The sequence below is a fragment of the Falco peregrinus genome, chromosome 16 (assembly GCF_023634155.1).
Source record: "Falco peregrinus isolate bFalPer1 chromosome 16, bFalPer1.pri, whole genome shotgun sequence".
NCBI classification, from domain to species: domain Eukaryota; kingdom Metazoa; phylum Chordata; class Aves; order Falconiformes; family Falconidae; genus Falco; species Falco peregrinus.
In genome coordinates this window covers 7689758-7709722 of record NC_073736.1, presented here as the reverse complement: position 1 = coordinate 7709722, position 19965 = coordinate 7689758, and the positions used below count along the sequence as shown (strand labels likewise).

General features: G+C 49.8%; 1 protein-coding gene across 2 annotated transcripts; it reads left to right on the top strand.

The window, feature by feature from the left end:
- The first annotated feature begins 854 nt into the window (after positions 1 to 854).
- PTPN22 (protein tyrosine phosphatase non-receptor type 22) lies at positions 855 to 19492 on the top strand. 2 transcript variants are annotated; one of them, XM_055819876.1, is made up of 21 exons: positions 856 to 1086; positions 4917 to 5025; positions 5868 to 5944; positions 6869 to 6964; positions 7368 to 7406; positions 7734 to 7805; positions 7895 to 7954; positions 8419 to 8561; positions 9081 to 9147; positions 9970 to 10047; positions 10591 to 10683; positions 12086 to 12162; positions 12958 to 13724; positions 14730 to 14813; positions 14956 to 15086; positions 15631 to 15658; positions 16040 to 16120; positions 16404 to 16507; positions 17100 to 17130; positions 17837 to 17914; positions 18567 to 19492. In XM_055819876.1, exons 1-21 carry the CDS (start codon positions 1000 to 1002, stop codon positions 18629 to 18631), a joined length of 2367 nt encoding a protein of 788 aa, XP_055675851.1. In that variant the 5' UTR covers positions 856 to 999; the 3' UTR covers positions 18632 to 19492. The 2 variants fall into 2 exon arrangements, with proteins under 2 accessions (XP_055675852.1, XP_055675851.1); XM_055819877.1 differs by lacking the exon at positions 10591 to 10683 and having other exon boundaries at positions 855 to 1086.
- The last annotated feature ends 473 nt before the right edge of the window (positions 19493 to 19965 follow it).

The window sequence follows — 19965 nt, the reverse complement described above, 5'->3', positions numbered from 1 at the left end:
AGGTTGTGATTCCCATGTAGTTTTTGGAGGTTTTGGGAGCTGGTTTTAGTTCAGTTTTGGTTAGTTTTCCCCGCTTTGCAAGTAGAGGAAAATGGATGGCCTTCGAGAGCTTTGCTCTCTGCATCCTGTTCCCACTTTGGAATGCCCTGCGCTTTGTCCTGCGGGGATTGTTGGAGTACCTCTAATTGTTACCAAGAGTGAGGTGAATTAGGCTGGCATAATTAATTTGATTTCTACAGCCTACTGGAGTCAGATTTGACCCTCTCTGCTGCCACAAGCTACCAGACGTGGGGAGCTGTGGCTGGAAGAGCTGACCTGAAGTACGCTGATGGGTTTTTCTCTGTTCAGAAGCGATCGTGCAGTTCAGGGGGGTAACACGCTCAGCACCTGCCTGCAGTATTCTTCCAAAATATCTTGCAGTTAACGTGGCGAACAGACCACATTGTAAGTATGAAGGGAAACTGTGGATTTTGCGTGCTGGTTTAGGGACTCTTCCAGCCGTGGCATATTCTGAGCCTGAAGCCTCACCCCGGCAGCAAAGTGCAGCCCCCGGGCGGGTGGGCGCTCAGCACAGCCCCCTCGCTCACCCCCCCGGACCGTGGCCTGGCAGTGCTGCGCTGCTGGCAACGGCTGGACATGGTGCTTGAAGAAGTCAGATGTCGGGGTGCTTGGCTCTGCTCTCCAGCATCTGCCTACCTTCGAAGCACGGTGAGCACCGGCCCCCGAGGGACCCCGTGCAGCTCGGTGCCACCTACCCTTGCTGCGGGGAGCACGTGCAGTGCCTGTGGTTTAAAAAGGAGGTGCTAGAGCCCCAGGTTGTGTGTTTTGTTTTGTTATTTGACCACAATATCTGTTACGTACTAATTTCCTTTAAGACTTGTGATGAAGTCAGTAAACCACAGCCCGCCGCGAGCGCTCTCCAGGCTGGTGCTTTCCACCGCAGCACACGCGTGACATGTCCCAGGTTTGGCAGGCCAGCCACGCTTGGTCTCCGGCAACATGGACCAAAGGGAGATTCTGCTGCAAAACCTGGAAAGGGCCCAAGGCAAGAAGCTGAACCGAGAAGAGTTTGTAGACGAGTTTTTGGTAAGTTCACTTCAGGCACAGCTCTGTTTTAGCTGATTTTCAAGGGAACCCGCTCAGTCACGTCTCCAACGGGGACGTGATTTGCATGTGGCAATAAGATTTTCTACGAATTTTACAGCAGAAGGAGACACAGGAGTTAACTGGGGTAAAAGGAATGTAAAGACAGAAAAGTAATAGTTTGCATTCAAAGTAAAGCTGTTTACTTTTTAAAGATTACCCGAGCGGTTCCTGTTTTCTACTTTGTGAATGCACTTGTCAGGACACAGTTTCACTTTGCCTGGTAATACAGCCAGGGCTGCGGTGAGCAGCTCCTTCTCCCCGCTGCACCTTGTTCTGCCCGTGATGTGCGTGTTCCTGTCGGGGTTCGCTGGCTGCTACCCGGCCCCGTGCAGCCTGTGCCGCAGGGAGCGGGGGTTCACAGCAAGGCTCTGTGGACCCCAGACTCTTCTGCCTCACATCGGCACTGGGCACCTTAGCCCAGGAGCAAGGAGGCAGTGACCTGGGCAGTGGAACGGGTGTTTCTCCAGCCCCCAGTGCTGCGCTGGGTTACGTGCGAGGGCTCGTGCATCCACCCGCAATGGGAGAGTGTGCCCTACGCCCAGCAGTGCTTCTGGCCCTTCCTGGAAATCAATTTCTTGTTCCCTCAAGGCAAAACTAGCAAAAAAAGCTGATGGCTGGCACCTTCCCCTGTATTCTGCAGTGTCTAGCTGGTTGAGTGTGCAGTGCCATGATCTGTGCACTCTGAAATCTTTTTATTTGCTTGGCTGGCAGGGGTGAGTCCTAGGTGGCAATCTGCTGTCTCACAGTTAAAGCTGATGGCTGGCGATGGCTGCTGAATGTACCGGCTGGAGGAGGGCTGCTCTGGCAGGCTCTCTGGGTTGCTCTGAGAAGCAAAGGCATTGCCCAGCTTTAGCAGACATAGGGAAGGATAAAACTGGTGCACCTGTAAGATCTGAAATGTCTCAAACACCAGAATAACCACTGACCCCGAGCCACCTCCCCAGACAAGGGTTGCATCAGACAGTGGTCTCTGGGGAAGGCACAGGGCTTCCTTAGGAGTCCCCATGAGATCTAGCCCTGCTTTGTCGTACCAGTGAAGACTGGCACTTCAAACACTTGGGAAAAGATTAGCACTTGGTTTCCAGGTGTCTGGGTTGAAGGGAAGTGATTAATCTGAGTCTGCAGCAACAGTCTGTTGTTCCACGGAACAAAGCGCTGTCACAAGCTGCTGAATTTCCCCCTCGCTGCTGTGCCGGGGTTGCACTGCACCATGCGAGGCAGCAGGCTGCCAAGCCCTGCTGCACGGGATAATTCTAGCAGCCAAATGCACCGTCAATTTTCTGACCAAAACAGTAGGTAGAAGCGGTCAAGGCTGTGTTTCCTCTTGTACTGGGAAGCAATCTTCCCAGGATGGCCTGAGTTGCCGGCCACTTTTGCAAGTGCAGAAGCCTTAACAGGCGATTGTGATGGCATGCATTTCCGAACTTGGTAGAATGTTTGATACTATTTCTCCATCCTAAGGCCTCCCTTCTCTTTGTGTGAGCAAGCATTCGTACATGCAAATTGTGGTGGTGTTACTGGAAATGGCAGGGTTTTTTGTCAGAGTCCCTTTTTTCTGTTTGTGCAGTCTCACAACCGGAGTTTGATCCTTACTGTTCTCACTTGCTTTCTCATGCATAGACATTTCCCAAGCAGTTTTATGTCAGTTTATGCAGGGGCAGAAAAGTAAGGCGATTCAGAGCCTCAGCCATGACAGGACTGGCTTCAGTACTAAGTGATGCCCCTTTCATAAAAGCTCACCTTGGAAGCTGGGGTTGCCTCAGAAGGAGGCACAGGAGGATGCAACCAACGCCAGAAGAGCTCAGGAGGTTACCTACAAAAAACATCCTGATCCCACAACTTCTATCACACTGTGCCTGCCTCTGTGTTCTTGATTAATAGGGCACGGACAGGTGGACTGTCCTGGCCCTCCTGTACTTTATTCCTGACTCATTCCATCCAGGTCAGTGAGATGCGACTCCTGAGGCATAGTGGCTAAGGAGCAGCAGAATTTAGGGTTTAAAAATTGCATTTTAATGTTAAAAACCATCAGCTCTGACTTGGATCTGAATTAGAATATCTGTGCACAGAAATACTGCAGAGGTGAGGTACACGTTGCCATTATACACCTTTTATCTGCAGTATTGCTAAAGGGCTGCTTGGCTTGGTTAAGTATGTACAAGCTACAAAGCCCTGCAGCTCCTGGTGTGGCCTTTTGGCAAATATCTTCATTCTGTGGCTTCATGCATGCTGGGCCTGGAGGGTGGCATGTCCCAGCAGGTGCTCATCTAGAGCAGGCTGGAGTCAAGGGGAGTTTTGCAGCTCTCCTGCAGCTGCGAATATATCAGCTCTGCAGCAAGGAAGGACGGGGGACAGGATTCTCAAAACTGGATGAGAACTTTCGGGAGAGCTGAAATGCAGTTGCTTATGAGCTCCCATGGGCATGCCATAGGTGAGCACCCAAAAATCGGGGCCCTGAATCTGCCAGGGCTGCGTGATTCTGGCTCACCTGCTCTGCGCCAGAGCTGCAGCTCCGAGCCCTCGAGCGCGCCAGGTGGGTACCAGCAGGAGAGCTGGTGTAACCCCCGGCATAACTGCTTCGGCTACGGCGCTGTTTTGGTTTGGTGAGCCCAAGACCAGCAGGCTGCTTTCCCCGCACCGTGAGCGGCCGAGCCACCATTCCCACCTGCTGTTAGCAGCTCAGGTGTGTCACTGCGAGGTGCACAGGAGCATAAGGAACCCTCTCACCTTGCAGCTCAGTGTGCCTGTGGTCCTTTCCCTTGGCTCTTTTCCCCTGCACACCTTTCTTTCACAAAGGCAGCCGATCCCGAGGCTCTCGTGTGTCAGCCCGATTCGCTGCACCCCAGCTGTGATGTCCAAGAGAAGGGCTGTGAAGGTTGGCTCCAGGGTGGTGGGAAAGGGAGACTTGCCCTTGGGAGTGTCCAGCCATAGAGATGCTCGTTAGAGATGGCCTTTTGTTTTAACTACAAAGCACCCCTTGATGGCAAGAAAAGTGGTTAGGTAGACAAAAAATTATGAAAGAAAAAATACAGCAAGAATGGTGCTTTCAAAGTTGATGGTAATGAACAGTGTGTGTTACTTAGAAGCGGATGTCAGTGAAATAAAATTCTATGCTTTGGCAGGAAAAAGATGCTTGAACTCTCCAGGAGTGCTGCAGCTTTATCCTGGAAATGAAAGAGAAGAGAGATTCATACCCCTAAGGGTCCATCCCAGGACTCCTCCTCCTTTCTCTTTCATCAGTGCAGGTAGCTACTTTGCTCGGATTGCTTGTGCTCCTTCAGTGGCTTGAGCATTGCTGTTTGCAGCTACAGATGGAGGCATCTTTACCAAAGTGAGAAAAATCAATTGATTTATCTGTCTTTTCTTAGACAGTTTGTTAAAGGTGATTTAACATTGTTACTCCTCTTATCTGGGTGACATTTATACTGAGGATGATTCCCCTGTGTCTCACTTATTTGTAAGGGCGATGCTTTGTGTGCTGTATAAATGTATCATTTCATTTCAGAAGCCTACGTGCCCAAGCCTCGTGTGGGCACTGCCTCAGCACACACTTTCCATTCTTCAGGAGCCTGTGCTGGAGCTCTTGGGTGGCTTCTTTCTCTGTTCTTTTCTTGCTCTGAGTACCTTGAGAAAAACCACTCAGGAAAGAATTAATGGTGCAGACCTTGCTTTGTGGTAGTGAACCTGACCCCTAGAGACCTTCACACGTTCTCTAGTAGTGCGTTGCAAGTAACACATCTGCTGTAATTTGTTCCATTCTTTTATCACAGAAGCTGAAAAGGCAGTCAACAAAGTACAGATCGGATAAAATCTACCCTACAGCAGCATCTGAGCAACCAGAGAACATCAAGAAGAACAGATACAAGGACATCTTACCATGTAGGTTGGAAATAGAAAATGTTCCTATTCCGGCTTTTTTTTCGTCCTAGCTCGAGTCTGTTCCCATCCTCCAGTATCTGCCTGCATGGTTGCTTGTGTGTGAGGATACAGTTGGCTGTCAGTTGGCCTTGAATTCTGCTGTTCAGTTTTAAGGCTTTGACTGTTGCAGTGCATGCTCTGGAAGACTTTGGCATGCATTTTCTACAGACAGAACAGAACTTCTGTTCAGAAGGAAACACATCCTCTAATAATTATCCTTGCAAGCTTTCAGGGTAGCATTGCAGCCACTTGTTTTCCAAGGCCTTGTAGAGAACAGCTTTGGACAAAGATGCCTCCATGATGTACAAAGCAGACTATAGGCAAAAACTGCGGTGGCTTGTCCTGGCTTGATGCAGTAGTCTCCAAAGGAAAGCCTGTCCTAGGATCAGAGCAGATTGTTCCTTTCATCCGTTCTAGCTTGAAAAAAGAAAAAAAAAATCTAAACCCACAGACCTCACCTGAGCCTGTAAGGCGGAGTGCAGGATGATTTTAGGCTTGGCTTGCTCAGTGGTCAGAGATGAGCGTTGCACTGGGCTAGTGGCAGCATCTGCAGCTCTTGCCTAAGCCCTCACTAACGCTCTGAGAGCTGGCCCATTGCTCGCGCAGAGGCAGCGGCAGCTCCATGCAGGGCTGTCGGTAGGCATGGGAGGAGGTGTTAGCTGCTTGCACAGCCACCCATCTGCTATGGGATGAGCTCTCTGACACACATGCTCCTCCAAAGCACCTTGTGCTGCAGTCTGAGGAGCTCGGCTACCATGAAGGACAAACAGTAACTGCTGCTGCTTCTGCTTTTGTGCCTGCAGTTGACCACAGCAGAGTGGAGTTGTCCCTGATTACATCAGATGAAGATTCTTGTTACATCAATGCCAACTTCATCAAGGTATTGCTTCTTTCACGGTGTTTTACCGTGCAAAGGTGCTTGTGGCAGCTGTTAGTGCTACCTGGTCGAGTTGTGACAGGGGGAGCAGGTCCTGTGGCACTGGTGAGCAAATGGACTGTGCGTAGTTCTGGGCTGTGCTCAGGGATAACTGATGTAGCGACGCGCACAGTCAGTGAGCGCTTCAAAAACACCCCTTGCAGGAGGGAGGCACCAGGCCACAGGGCAAGGGACGTGTGCTCACGTTGGGGTGGGTAGTGGAACAGTTTGTGGCTCGCAGCCCCCACTTCCTTGGTGTCACTGCCTTCAGTGGGTGACAGTGGTGCAAAACTGCCTGCGGCCAGAATCGCCACGCACAGGCAGGAAGCCGCACAGTGCAGCACCGCTGAGCCCCGCTGCAGCCGCGAGCGACCAGGCAGGTCAGCGCAGGCTGGCTCTCCATCAGGAGCTCCATGTGCTTTGGGGCTCTCCTGTGCTGACGACCCTTCTCTGATACACAGAAGGTTTCCTTTGTTCTCCACCATAGTACACGAGGGCTCTGCAGAACAGACCTTCACAGGGGGATCACGGTTTGTTCTTTGGCCAACAGACACAACGTGCCCAGAGCCCCGCTGCAGAGCTGGGTCAGCTGTTGCAGAGGCAACAATGCACAGCTCCCAAATGCACTGCAAGAACTGGTGGCCTCTGAGAGCAGGTGTCCCCTCAAGCCCAGCTCCCTGGCTTGGGTCTGCCTTTGGGAGGTTTGCACACCGCTGGTTTCTGGTTGCTTAATTTAACGTAGGCGCCTAAAATTTAACTATGTAACCCCCCTTCTAAATCCTTAATGGGCTCACTGAATAGAAGTAAGATTCAGAATAAGGAATTACTTTATTTCTGCTAGTGAACTATGCAAAGATGTCTCCATGTCTGATTTAAATGCTGTTTTAGGGTGTCTATGGGCCAAGAGCATACATTGCAACGCAGGGTCCTCTCCCCACAACTGTCATTGACTTTTGGAGGATGATTTGGGAGTATGAAGTCCTGGTAAGGCGCAGATTTATACACCTTTCCCTTTTTTTTTAAAGAAAAGTTGTCTGTACAAAGAGAGCCAGAAGTCCTCTTTGTCTAAGCTGAGAGCGGGAGTGTCAGGGCTTTACTCCAGATGTTGCATGCGCCCCACACCCTTCCTGTGAGCCTCCTCCATGCTGGTGCTGAGGCAGGGTCTGCTCCTGGCTGCCTCTGCGGTTGGGCTCTGGGTGGGAAAGGCCCTGGCGCCCAGGCTGTCCGTGTTGTCCCGGGTTTGATCTGCCTGGCGGTCCGGAACTCTGGGGAAGGCAGCCCACAGAGCTTCCTCATTGCTGATAAGTACCCACAAGTGATGAGTTTGATTTGCTGTCTGGATAAGACACTCGTGTTCAGACTTTCCTAATGAACGTTCTTTCTGCAGGTTGTGGTCATGGCTTGCGTGGAGTTTGAAATGGGAAAGGTGAGTAACGTGTCAGAGGTGGCCTTTGCTGTGACAGTGCCGGGACAGGGTGGAGAAATGCAGGTTTTCATTAATTTCATTAGTGCATTTCTGGTTGATACGAGCTGTTCCCTGGGGCTCCAGCTGCAGAGTCTTCCAGCAGCGTATCTGGCTTCTTTGGGAGGGGAGAACCCAGCAATGGTGGCTCCAGGGAAGGGGAGGCTGGAGCTGGCCAGCAGCGAGAGCCTGGCCTCTGCCGAGTATGAGTTTTGTCTTGCCAAGTGAGACAGGAGACAGCGTGGGTGGGCCCGTGGTGAGTAACCAGACGTGTCCTGCTTCTGGCAACAGAAAAAATGTGAGCGGTACTGGGCAGAGGTGGACGGCTCTCCCCTCCAGTGTGGCCCTTTCTCCATCGCCTGTGTGAGTACAGCTGCAAGCACTGGGTCACATTATGTGCGCTGGAAACTTGTGTCATCTGCAGAAAATGTGACTAACTTCTTCTTCTGCAGGAAGCTGAAGAGAAGAAAAATGAGTATGTGATTAGGACTTTAAAGGTGGCCCTGAATGAGGTAAGTAGGAAAGGCCAGTGCAGGAAATGCATCCTGGCTTGCTTTGCTATGTAAATGATATATTAAAATATGGCACACTTTGTGCAGAAAATGTTACGCTGCTCGGCCTGCTGCTTTAGATTTGACAGTAGCTAAAGGAACAAAGAAAGTAAAAAATTAATTATCTCGAACCTCAATTTCTGAAGCTGTTTGCCAGCTATGGCAAGTCAGACCCTGGGTAAGTAGGGTCAACGTGTGACATCAGGAATGTATAAAATGGCAATGCTGCTTTTATAGCGAGCACAGCTGCAGCCTGCACCTCTGACCTTCGCCTACCAATGCAGACGGGAACTGGATGTGCCTGCATCACACCAGCTTCCCGTGCCGCGCCACCGTCCCGGTCTGCGCCTGCAGGAGCTGCGGCAGCAGCCCCTCGGTGGCACGGGTCAGCCCCAGCCCCTGCCAGTGCTCTTCTCCTCTTGCAGAGCATCCGCACCATCTACCAGTTCCACTATAAAAACTGGCCAGACCACGACGTCCCCTTGTCCATTGACCCCATCCTGGACCTCATCAGTGAGATTCGCTGCTACCAGCCGGATGACAGCGTCCCCATCTGCATCCACTGCAGGTGGGTGAGCCGGTCACCAGTGGGGAAGGGCTGCCGGACCCCTGGACCCCACACTCTCGCTTCCCGAGCGGCGGTGGGGGTGGTGGAAGCTGGCACAAGCCCCAGCCAGGCTGCTCTCATAGGAAGTCTGAAGGCAAAGGTGTCTGCTGGGGACAGCAAGCACAGCCGGGTGGCAGGAACGGAGACAGGCAGCAGCAAGCCAGCAATCGTGCATGTAGTTAGGAGACCACCACTGCTGTCGGGCATCTCCACATGCGGGCTGGTCGCCACAGGAGGACTGGGGGCTGTTTGCAGGAGCACAGATGTGCCTGCCAGCCTGCAGCAGAGCTGTGGGCAACTGGAGCTTGGCGTGGGGTGAGTGAGGTTGCAGCAGGGCTGGCTGGTGGGTCTGCACCTCCCGCAGTGTGGGGCGGGAGGGTCACAGGGGGCTTCGGACCTTTTTCAAATACCCTTGTCAGAAAATACAGCGTGCCCATCCTCTGACCTCTGCTAGCAACCCCGCTGTGACTGTCATTGCAGTGCCGGCTGCGGGAGAACAGGCGTCCTCTGTGCCATTGACTACACCCAGAAGCTGCTGAGGGACGGGGTGAGTGTCTGTCCGCGCTGCGCTTCACATGGCGCCGCAGGCAGCAGCGCTGCATCTCTCTGTCGCTCCCTCACCTTCTCTCTCCTCTTACCTCACTGCATGCAGATGTGTTTCAGACAACAGCCATGAGTGAGAACTCCCCGCAGCCTGACTGGAGAACAGTGGTGGCCAAACTGCCGATGTCCCGCTCCCAGTTGGTGCTGCTCCTCCTTCTTTAGGCTCTGCATCATCCACGCACTGCTCGTTGCCATTGCTCCCCTCCCCATCCTGATGCTTGTACCGATGGGGCAGAATCCTCCCTCTCGTTGCTCCTTCTGGCAGGACCTTCAGGTCACAGAGCTGGGCTCTGCACTGGCCTTCACTCTTCAATATGACTTAACTATATGTGTCTCTCTGCACTTAAGCATCAGAAATCCAGTGTCTCCAAACTAACACTTTGCTTTACTCTGACTCTTTAATAAAAATCTGTGAGGTAATCCCTGGCCCTGGGGCAGGTTGCTGGGACTCGGAGGAGTGGCTGCTTTCTGCACCACAGCACCCCTGAACCCACTGATCTGGGAAATCAGTGTCTTGTCTTTTCATGCTATTCGCAGCTGTTACCAATACTGTTATAAAAAGGGTATTTTCTGTGGGATGCAAGACAGGAGGGAGGAAGCAAGCTGGTTCATAATAAAAAAAATAATACTTTAAGCAGTTCCTTTGTTAAAAATTCTTGCAGCGACAGGGCTGAATTCTGGACACTGCTCTAAACTGCATCATGACTTGGAAGCTGCTTGGAATTAGACCTGTCTGTAATTTTTCATCTTTTCTCTTTCTTACAAGATTGTTCCGGTGAACTTCAGTATTTTCAGTCTGATCCAGGAAATGCGCACGCAGAGGCCTTCCATAGTGCAGACCAAGGTGTGTTTGGGCAATTCCACCAAGTGGTACGCTCTCCATATTGGGAGCTCAGCTCTTCCCCAGGAGGCTTTGCAGTAAGGAAACCCCGAGTGGTTGTGCTCTGGGAACTGGGGTGCATAGATGTTCTGCAAGGTCCCCCTGCTGAGCAGAAGAATGATTTTGCAGAAATTACTTTGGTAGCTGACCATTTCCTTGTAGACAGCTGGAACGGCTTAGCGCTTGCAGTCTGATACATCAAACACTTATGCTGTGGGAGAAGGGACTGTCCAGGAAATAAAGTGGGAACTCTTCTCAGCTGAGATAGACTGAAGAGGAAGCTTGATGCAGAACAGCATTGTTTGTGCACCCGAAAAAACCCCCGAATGCTTCAGTCTGAACCCTTTGAAAGCTGTGGCTTCTACCTCTTCTGGGAACTTACCCTGCCAGTGCACCAGAAAGTAGCAGCTTCTCTCAGGGGCTGATGCTTGATTTGGGTCATGGGTGACCATTTACAAGTACTGCAGGTGCTGGCTCTCACGTCAGTTTTGTTTGTCTGGAATGCAGGAGCAGTATGAGCTGGTTTACGATGCAGTGATTGAGCTCTTCAAAAGGCAGATTAAAGCATTCGATGCCCAGGCAGAATCTGCTGCTTCACAGGTAAAAGTCCCCGGGATAAGCACCCTGCCTCTTGCAGCCTCAGTCATGCTGGCTCTAACCTAGATCCCTACTGCAGAGGTCTCCTCTGCACACCTGGAATGAATCCCCATGTTTTCTGCTACCCTTGATGCCCAAACCCAGCCTCTTTTCAAGTTAGCCCATGAGAATCCAGCCGTTTCCCTGACTGTGCAATGCTTACCACAGGATTTGGCCCCAAACAAGAGCTAAATTTTCTGCAGTCTCGAAACCATTTTCCATATACTTATATAATTGTTTAATGCAATGAGTGAACAGAAAAGCACCAGCTTTCCACAGTAGCAGCTGATTTCCATGTGGACGTGCCAGGGAAACTTGTCTTCAGGGAGTGCTTGCAAGCAACAGAGTGACTTTCAGCCTGGCTGGGAAGCTTGGATGCACAAGGCGGTACGGCTAGAAGTGTTAAATCTGCAACACGGTGGTATTCTAGTGAGACAATTAGCATTCCAGCCTGTCTGTGGGAGAGAGTAGGCTAAAATAACTTGTGAAAAAACATGTCAAAGTCTTTCAAATCTGATACGCTTCTGAGAAAAAACAATGTGGCCTTGGTATGAAGTTGCAAATAAACAGGAAGATCCAGAACATCCATGATTGAGCTTTTCTTTGCTCTTGCTGTTTTCCTGTGACTGCTGGCACGAACCTTACCTTCCCTGTGTAGCTGTTCGCATCTGGCTGGAGTAAATGCATTGCCATTCTTAGGCAATGGCTGAAAAGTTACAGTTAGTTTGTTTTGTCAGAAGCTTTTGTGTAAAGAATTGGGAACAGGATCCTGCGATGGGACTCGGGCCTCAGTTTTGCCATGGGATTTGCAGGATGTTCCGAGCCAGAGCTGAGTGAGAAAAGAATGGCAAGAGCCTCTTTCTGTGCGCTGTGGACAGTCTGTAAGCAAAGGAGATGCAAAACTAGGTTGGCAGAAAATGCAGAAAACTGTTCAAATCCGGATGTGGTTTTGTAGCTCCTGGCCAAACCTCTCGCCCACCTAAACGTCACTGCCCTTTGAACACACTTTTGCAGGCTATGGGTGATGGTCACATGCTGAGATGTCACAAATGAAGCCAGCGCCTGACCTGCCTGGCTGAGTGCTCACGTGGGGTCGCTGGCTGTTCTGCAGGTGTTTGGAACAGCTGGAGGTTGCACAGCTTGCTATACTCTTGTTTCAAAAAAGGTGCTGACAGGAATTGCTTTTTGGGAGGTTCTGTCCTCAGTTTTCAGCTCCAACTTGGTGTTTTCAAATTGATGTTTGTCATTTGCAAACTGCATTAATAATTAAAAGTATTTGGCACAAATTTCAACTCCCGAAATAGTACGTGCGTGTTCTTTGCATTCTTCTTCCTCACTCTTGTTTTCTAACCTTTTCTTTCCCTAGGTACATGCAAGGCATCCCGTAGCCAAACCACGCCTGACTGCAGTGGAAGATATTTATTCTCTGAGATCACTAACCTGGTAAGTATCCTCTGGGTTAGTGTTTTCAGTCACTCGTACGATTTCAGGAAGATGCATTGTTTCATGTGCGCTTTGTGGCACGGTCCTGTTTGAATGTTGCATTTCAGTTGTCAGCAGGATCTGCAGCTTCTCTCGAGTCCCACTTTGACTCTCACATCTGCTCCTAACGTCATTCCTGCTCTTCTCACCGAAGTCTCTCTGCGACTGAGCCTCAGCCTCTTCCCTCCATGCCGTTATCTGTCCCCCTCTTCTGCCCTTGGCTCTGTTTCATGTTGCGCTTACCTGGTGTTTCACACATGCACTGCAAACACGTCTCAGGGCAGTACAAGAAAAGGCTGATGCACAGGGAGATACCCCAGTGCTGGGTCACTTCAGCCCTCTGCCCCGAGCTGTGCATGCTGCAGGGTGTCCCCAGACTGGTCCCATCTTTCATCTGCGTGTGCCACTCCAGTGCCTCTTGCTGTAAGGAACAGCAAGTCTGAGGAATCCAACTTCCCAACATGGACAGCTTCAGAGAGCGGTGGGATCTCTCTGAGGGCATGTTTTGGTTTGCAGTGTCTGCTTTCTGGAAATAATTTTGCTTTTTGTTATAGTTTACCCACATAAAGGGGCCTCCTCTGTTCACCAGGGTGCACAGCCTTTCCCTCTGCTCCTTGCTGGAGGCTGGGCTGGGCTCTGCGTTCCTGGGGGACAGATCTGTGCTTAGGAGCAATGTTGTGGGGCCTTGTAAGCAGGCTAACAGAGATTTCAGAGGACTAGATGGCTTTGGCTTCACATCACGGTACTTTATTGCAGCTCAGAGCCACAGGAGCAGGACACACATCAACTTCCTCCTCCGGTCGTACAGAGTGAATCATCCCCGACATCGGTGTCTGCCACGGGAGTGCATGACAGCTCCGGGCATGGAGTCCCTCCCATCAGACAGGCCATCTCCTTTGGTACTTTGAACTTCATCAGCTGCAGGAAGGCAGCTGCTGCTGAGAAGTGGGGCGCTGGGGATGCTCTTCAGAAACACCACAGTTTGGAGTTCAACAGCATCTCTCCTGAGCAGCTGCTTCTGAACCCGGAGCCAACGGGAGTGGGCAGGAGAGGGCCTCGTGGCACAGCACCCCTCACACGGACCGCATCGACCCCTTTCGTGCTGGCGCAGCGGGGAGAAGGCTGGGAAGGGGGTGGAGGGGATGCAAAGCCCACTTGGAGTTCACGGTTGCCAAATGCCTGTTACTCAAGCTTTCAGGTGAAGCAGTGGGATGGATTTTCCCCTGTTGAGCTGAACCACTCGAGCATAGAAGCCAACAGCCCCCCAAGCCACAGGAACCACGGGCGATATCCTTACCCCCACTTCTGCTCAGCAGAAGACCCCTACTTCTCCTCACTCTCTCCAGAAGGCCCTGTGTCCCCGGTGTTTACCGAGCACTTTGTGGAGGGGCAGGATGCATTCCTCCCTTCACGCGCTGTGATCTCCCCGTTGCCCGCTGCTGTGGCCAGCTCCCCGCCACCCGGGCCTGCATCCCACCATGCTCCCCCACTGAGCAGCGAGGGGATATCCTCGTTCTTCCCCAGTAAGTGGTGTGCTGCAGCATGCGGGGCTTGGTGGTGCTGGGCTGCGGCGTGCCGGGGGGGCTGGCGAGTGTTGTCTGCTGGTGTCCAGGCGGGGCTGTAGCTGCTCCTTGGCACTGCATCCCCCTGGGAGCTGAGGGAGCGACTGGTTTCATCCTCACACTCATTGCATCCTGCGTTAAGCTTTTCCCATAAAAATCAACAACATTTTTAGAACAGTGTGATTTCGGGTTTCACATTACATGGCAGCTCTGCACTACCACGTCACCTCGGCACAGCTCTCACAGGCAGGCAGGGATCAGTGCTGACCAGTTTGTATAACAGGGCGCTCCAAGAAGCATTCAGAAAGCTCCCAGAAATGTTTTTCTCTGAGGATCTAGTTTCTGGGTCAAAATCCGCTCCTCTGTGCAGGGTATCATGCAGGTGGATGCTGACATCCCACCGAGACTGAGAGAACCAGGACTTCGATGTTAGTGTTTTGCCCAGATCTGTAGCTTTAAAACCATCACCTGCCACATGAATAATGGAATTGTTCCTTGGTCTGGTCAGCCCTGGCCCAGCTGGACATTTCCCGTTGTCCACAACTTTGGCATTTGCTCAGATTTGTCCTGCTGAGGCCCTTCAGCATTCAGTGTCACAGAAGTATGCTTGTTATCTAGATGCTAGAGACTCTTGGACCATTTGGGAGTTGCACCACAAGCCAAGCAGCAATGGTACTGCCAGCTGTGCGCTTGCTGTGTGCTGGGGGTTCACTCACTATTTTCCCCTGTGCAATGGCAATTCTGCTGCCAACACTGCTGGAAGCCTGCCCTTGGGGCCAGGTAGCTAGTGGCAGATGAATTGGTGCTGGGGGGCTATTTAGATTTTTAACTAAGGTTTAGAGGTGTTTAACCATAATTTCTGGGGCACGCTTGGGCAAGAGCAGTCAGCTCTTGGAGTCTCTACATAGGTTTGTAGTTCTGCTGTGTTGTGCTGCGCGGGTAACCTGTCCCTGTCTCTGCAATCAGCCACCCAGCCACAGCCAGATGATGATAACCCTCCGCCCCTGCCCGAGCGAACCCCAGAGTCTTTTATTGTGGTCAGTGAATCTGGTAAGTGCATTTGACAAGACAGGGGCTGAGAATTGCTCTGAGGGCTCTTCCCATGACTGTGCCATGCCGTAGCACCTGGCAGTGCCTTTGCTCTGGCTGCCTGGGATGAGAAATGACTGCTCTTGTGCTCAATTATTTCTAGGAGAATTTCCTCTGGCCACTTCTGATTTTCAGCTTCCAACCAGAAATACAAATATCAGAACGTCTTTGAGGTGGAGTGGTGAGTCTCATTCAGAAGTGGTTAATGATTCCATAAGGCTGAGACCATGCAAGGTAAGAAAATGGGGTTGTATCTTTTCTCCAGCACTATCACTATGCTAATTTCCTTGTCACGTTTCCTTCTGTGAGAAAGACCCTAGTTTTGGCACTGTGTATTGTCCCTAAAGTATTTCAGGGCTCAGAACAGGAGTGAAGATGTGGTCTCAGTCAGGATCCTCCTCATCAACACTTGCTTTACTCCAAACATTATTTTTGGAGGTCCTAAATCCCATACAAGGTAGTAAACATACTGTCCCTCTTTTAAAGAAGGATGATGGAGACAGAAGTTGGTGGTCCGCTGAGGTTCACACTGCCCTGTGGAACAGGCAGGAGCTGAAAAAAATGTAGGCATCTCTTGCTCATTCCCGAGTTGAATTATAGCTTTGTAAAGTGAAACAGTCAGGCATGAGTCTCTCTTCCATTACACGAGCATGGAGGTGTGTGTGGGAGGCTGTTTGCACATAACATCATTTCCTCATCTTCTCTGGCTTGCTCGCGTGCAAGAGAACGACATGTGGTTGTGAGAATTTCAAACACCTTCCTTGTTTTTTGTTTCTAGAGTGTGAAGCTTCGGAGCCCAGAAAGAGGTATAAGTTTACTGCTGGGATAAACTATCTCTGGAAATAAGATATGCTTTTTACTGAAGCTGCTTTGCCACATTTAGTAAACGTCTTTAGGATCTGTGCTCAGTCCAATGGATATTTTGTGTTGCTAAACAGTTCTGCCACTAAACGGTTCTAAACAGAACTAGGCAGTTCTGCAACCCAGTGGACTGGCAGTTTTGTGTTTCCTGACCAGCTCCCGCCACACTCTGCACACGATGATGCTCCTTGCAGCTCCTTGGCTGAGGCTTGTCACATCTTTTGCTGCATGTTGTGTTTCTGTTGAGAAAGGAAACATATATATATGTATAAAACATCGCTCTCTCTCTCGCTAGGTAACCAACTCTTTTATCTTTGCTTTCTTAGAGACAGGCCGGGATTGCTCTAACTCTCCCCCTGCCCTTCCTGAAAGAACCCCAGAGTCATTTCTTCTTGCTGATGCAGCGAGTAAGTGATAAGTTCTTTTCTCGGCATGTAACTGCGATTTTATACTTACACCTAAACCTGTATATAGCTTAGGAGATTGTGGCCCACTTGTTCAAAGCATTGACAACGGTGGTGCTTCAAGACTTAACTGCAGGAGAGCTCAGCAGATAAGAAGAAAGTAAATGCAACTAGGGGACTGCTGGAAATTTCTAGAACAGGAAATTAAAAGCAACAACAAAGCACTTAGAAAAAAGCAGGAGGATTTGTGAATGACCACTGCAAATGTTCTGATGTATGTTCCCAGGTCTGCAGGCTGCTGCAAGAAATTCTACGAGTCCTGTGGGCTTGGAGAGCAATGCTGCTGAATCATCATCAAAAGAGCCTACAAAATGCTTCAGGAGAAGCAAGGTAAGACAAAAAACTATTGAGAATGGAGAGAGTGAGAAGAAGAGATAGCTCTAGCTACAGCTATTGCTACTCTCTTACTGCTAACCTTGGGAAAACTGCCTGCCTTGAGACCACTTGTAGTTAGGGCAAGGAAACAAGACTAATAAAAATACTCTGTTGTAGAAATACAAACAAAACCACTGTCTGCACCAGGAAGAGAGTGCCACAGCCATACCCATGTGAATGGCTATGCCCTCTGCCTGAAACGTCAGCTCCTCTTGGAAAAAGTTGCTCGAGCGGAGTCTGAGCAGTCTCTTTGTGCTGTGACCTGGGTTAATTATCCTCATGAGTGACTGTACTTCAGGATGTTATGGTTGAGCAGAAAAGCATTTGAGGAAAACAGCAAGAATTAATACAAACTGGAGGCATTTGGGATGGCTAGAAAAAAAGCCAAGACAAAGGGAATGGCAAAACTCTGCATTTCAGTCTCAGCTGCTAGGCATGACACTTTTTATGAGATGTGATACATGTATATTTAGTAGCTGATATACTGCTTGCCACACTTTTTTCCAATAGGCCTTTTATCTCTCTTTTTTTTTTTTTTTCTCAACAGAGCTTGAAAATACTGAAAAATGTGAGAAAGAGTAAGTCTTTCAGGCTAATGTGCATCTTCCTGATGGCTTTAAGCAAGTATATAAGTATGTGGGACTGACTTTTCAAGAACGTGAACTAGTCAAATGTGAAACGTCCTGCACATCCGCCTGCTTTGGAATAGGACATACAGAGCTGCGCTGGCTAGCTGAGCACCATCACATCTGGAGAGCAGTACTGGTTTCAGGAGTATCATAAGGATGCTGTGGTGCCCTGGGGTACCCTGGGGACAGCTCCTGTGTATCCAGATTATCAAATTCTTGAGGTCATGCAAACCAGTGTTGTGGGACAAACACCCTAAAAGTGGGGGATAGGGGAGCTGTGGAGAATGTGAGCCCCATCCTGGATTCTGCTTGGTCTATTTGGAGTGTAAATAAGGAGTTTCTCATTAAGTTCCTTTTGATCTAAAATTAAAATGCTTATCTTGAAAATAGGGCTGTTAAAAACTCCTTAAAGCACTTCTGAGCGAACATTTTCCCAATGGAATCACACTGCAGTAGAACCCTTGCTCCATGCCATGAGAAAATAAGGTCATTAAGACTATGTGGCATTCATGCTAGTGTCGAAAGTACTTCGCTTTGTCTTGTGCTGAACAGCATCCATGTGGCAGTACGTGTTTTCCTGTAGGTGTGTCCGAGTCTGGATCTTCAGGGAATTGCCTTAGTGACTAACTGCTTCAGTCAGATTTTTTCTTTCTAGGCATCTGTAGTCCGTCTTCACTGACAAAACCATCAGAATCTGCCCCGTCAAACCACTCGAGGTCTTTCCTTAACTTTGGTACGTTTTTCTCTTTGTGTTTTGGTGTAGGAAGTACCTGGTTTTTGAAAGTCTAAATGCAGGTACCAGGCAGAATACTAGTAGATTTCAAACATTACAAGTAATGCTTATTATTATTTTTACACATTTACAACTTTATTCACGAATTGTTTAAAGAACAGGTAAGGATGGAAAACACAAACCCTGAAATCTACTCTGACACATGTTTCTCGGTGTGTGAAGGGTCTGAAGCGTGCATTTGGCTTTCTTGTATCTGAAGCCTTTATGTGGCAACAGAGATAGGAGCAGACAAACACAAAGCTGTAGCATTGCCATGAGGCTGCTGGCTTACGTTGTGTAATATGGCAGAAGAGAAAGAGCGCAGTTTCCATATAAAATTCTTCTACTAGACAACAGTAATTTATTAGATTAAGCATAAAATCTAGTTATCTTGATATGCATGCTATAACTGTATTTTTTGACAGACACGTAGACTGTTTTTGCAGCAGTTGACTTACAACGACAGGATGTTGCTTTAAGTCTACCATCCCTTAAAGTTTGGGAAAGGACTGAGATTACAAGTATTTTCAAATACCATATTATCTTAAGGAATTACATAATCAACATCTATAACATACAGAATTTGTTGCATTAAAAAAAAATTTCTTTCTAGGCTTTGCAAATCGATTTTCAAAACCTAAAGGACCAAGAAATCCACCACCAGGATGGAATATTTAGATACATTTTATATATTTGATGTTGCAGATTTGTGAGGCCCTGATGTGCCTTGAGCGCTCCTCCCAGTAAGGTTTCCATCAATACATCAAAAGCTGTTGCATGATATTTGCAGCTCAGGCACCACCTGCACATTCATCAGCTAAACCTTAAGTAAAGAAGAATATAAAAACACCAACAGTTAAGCATTTTCAGTTAATTTACCACAGGATGGAAACTCAAAGCGGGAATAGCTATTTTATCGTAAGGAGGGATACATTTTTGTTGTGTTTTGGAATGTATTCACTTCAAAAGGACGGATTTGAGTGTTGTGAAACAGAGCTACGTGAACTGGTGACAGGATCCAGTGAAGACCATTGGGTGACATGGATGGCCAACGGAGCAGACCAAAGCAGAACGAGACTCGGGATCGTGCAGACGCAGCATCTGTGTAGCTCCACTCACGTGTGTAGGTCCACTGTGATCGAAGACCCATGCTTCCTTTAATGTTTACGTTACTTGGACAACAGGAGAATTAGCATCTCAGATTTTAGAAATAATTTTTAAGTTTTTTTTCATCTGAGCGAATCAGAGAATTTGTCTGTTATTTCTGGTCAATAAGATTGATCACATAGAAACTAAACTAGTGTTAACTGACTGCCCTTGCTATCTGGGGGGAAAAAAACCCAAACCGAACAAGACACCACCACAGCCAGTGAAGTATCATTGTATTTTCAAAGCAATACTGGTTTTAAGGATTTGTGACTCTCCAGCACAAAATTTCAGATGGATAGCTTGGAAGATGAGATTTCTGGCCAGATTCGTCACCAGGTTCCACCGCTATTTATGTTCTCCGTGGGGAGGGATAAAGCTGTTGAAAACTGGTCTATGTAATTGCTTTTCTGTAGAAAGAGAAAAACGAAGTGGGATTTGGGGACCGCGGCGGAGAGGAAGCTGATGAGGCTGCGGGCACAGCGCGCTCAACCTGCCTGAAAGCTGCTGCTGCTGGAGCAGAACGGTAGCGCGGCGGGCACCCGCCTGCCTGTCGCCAGAGCCACCCGGCTTCCCCGCTGCAGAGCCCTGCACCAGCCCCCCCTCAGGCACAGCCCGGTGCCCAGCAGCCCCGCGCCGCACCGGAGCCGAGCGGACCCCGCGCACCGGCCGCCATGTCGCGCCGGCCGCCCAGCCCCCGGGCCGTGAGCGCCGCGCTGGGGCAGCCGCCCGCGCCCGCCGGCCACTTCATCGACGGAGCGTTTTACGGCGTGTCAGAAATGCCCTAAAAATACAGGTTCTTTCCCCGGCCCGCAGGCCCGGCTGCGCCGGGGCACCCCGCCGCTAGGCCGCCCGCCCTGGGCTGT

Coding starts and splice junctions, on each gene's coding strand:
- PTPN22 (XM_055819876.1), top strand. CDS start 1,000: ATGGACCAAAGGGAGATTCTGCTGCAAAACCTGGAAAGGGCCCAAGGC. Junction 8,562..9,080: donor CCCATCTGCATCCACTGCAG/GTGGGTGAGCCG, acceptor CTGTCATTGCAG/TGCCGGCTGCGGGAGAACAG. Junction 14,814..14,955: donor TATTGTGGTCAGTGAATCTG/GTAAGTGCATTT, acceptor AATTATTTCTAG/GAGAATTTCCTCTGGCCACT.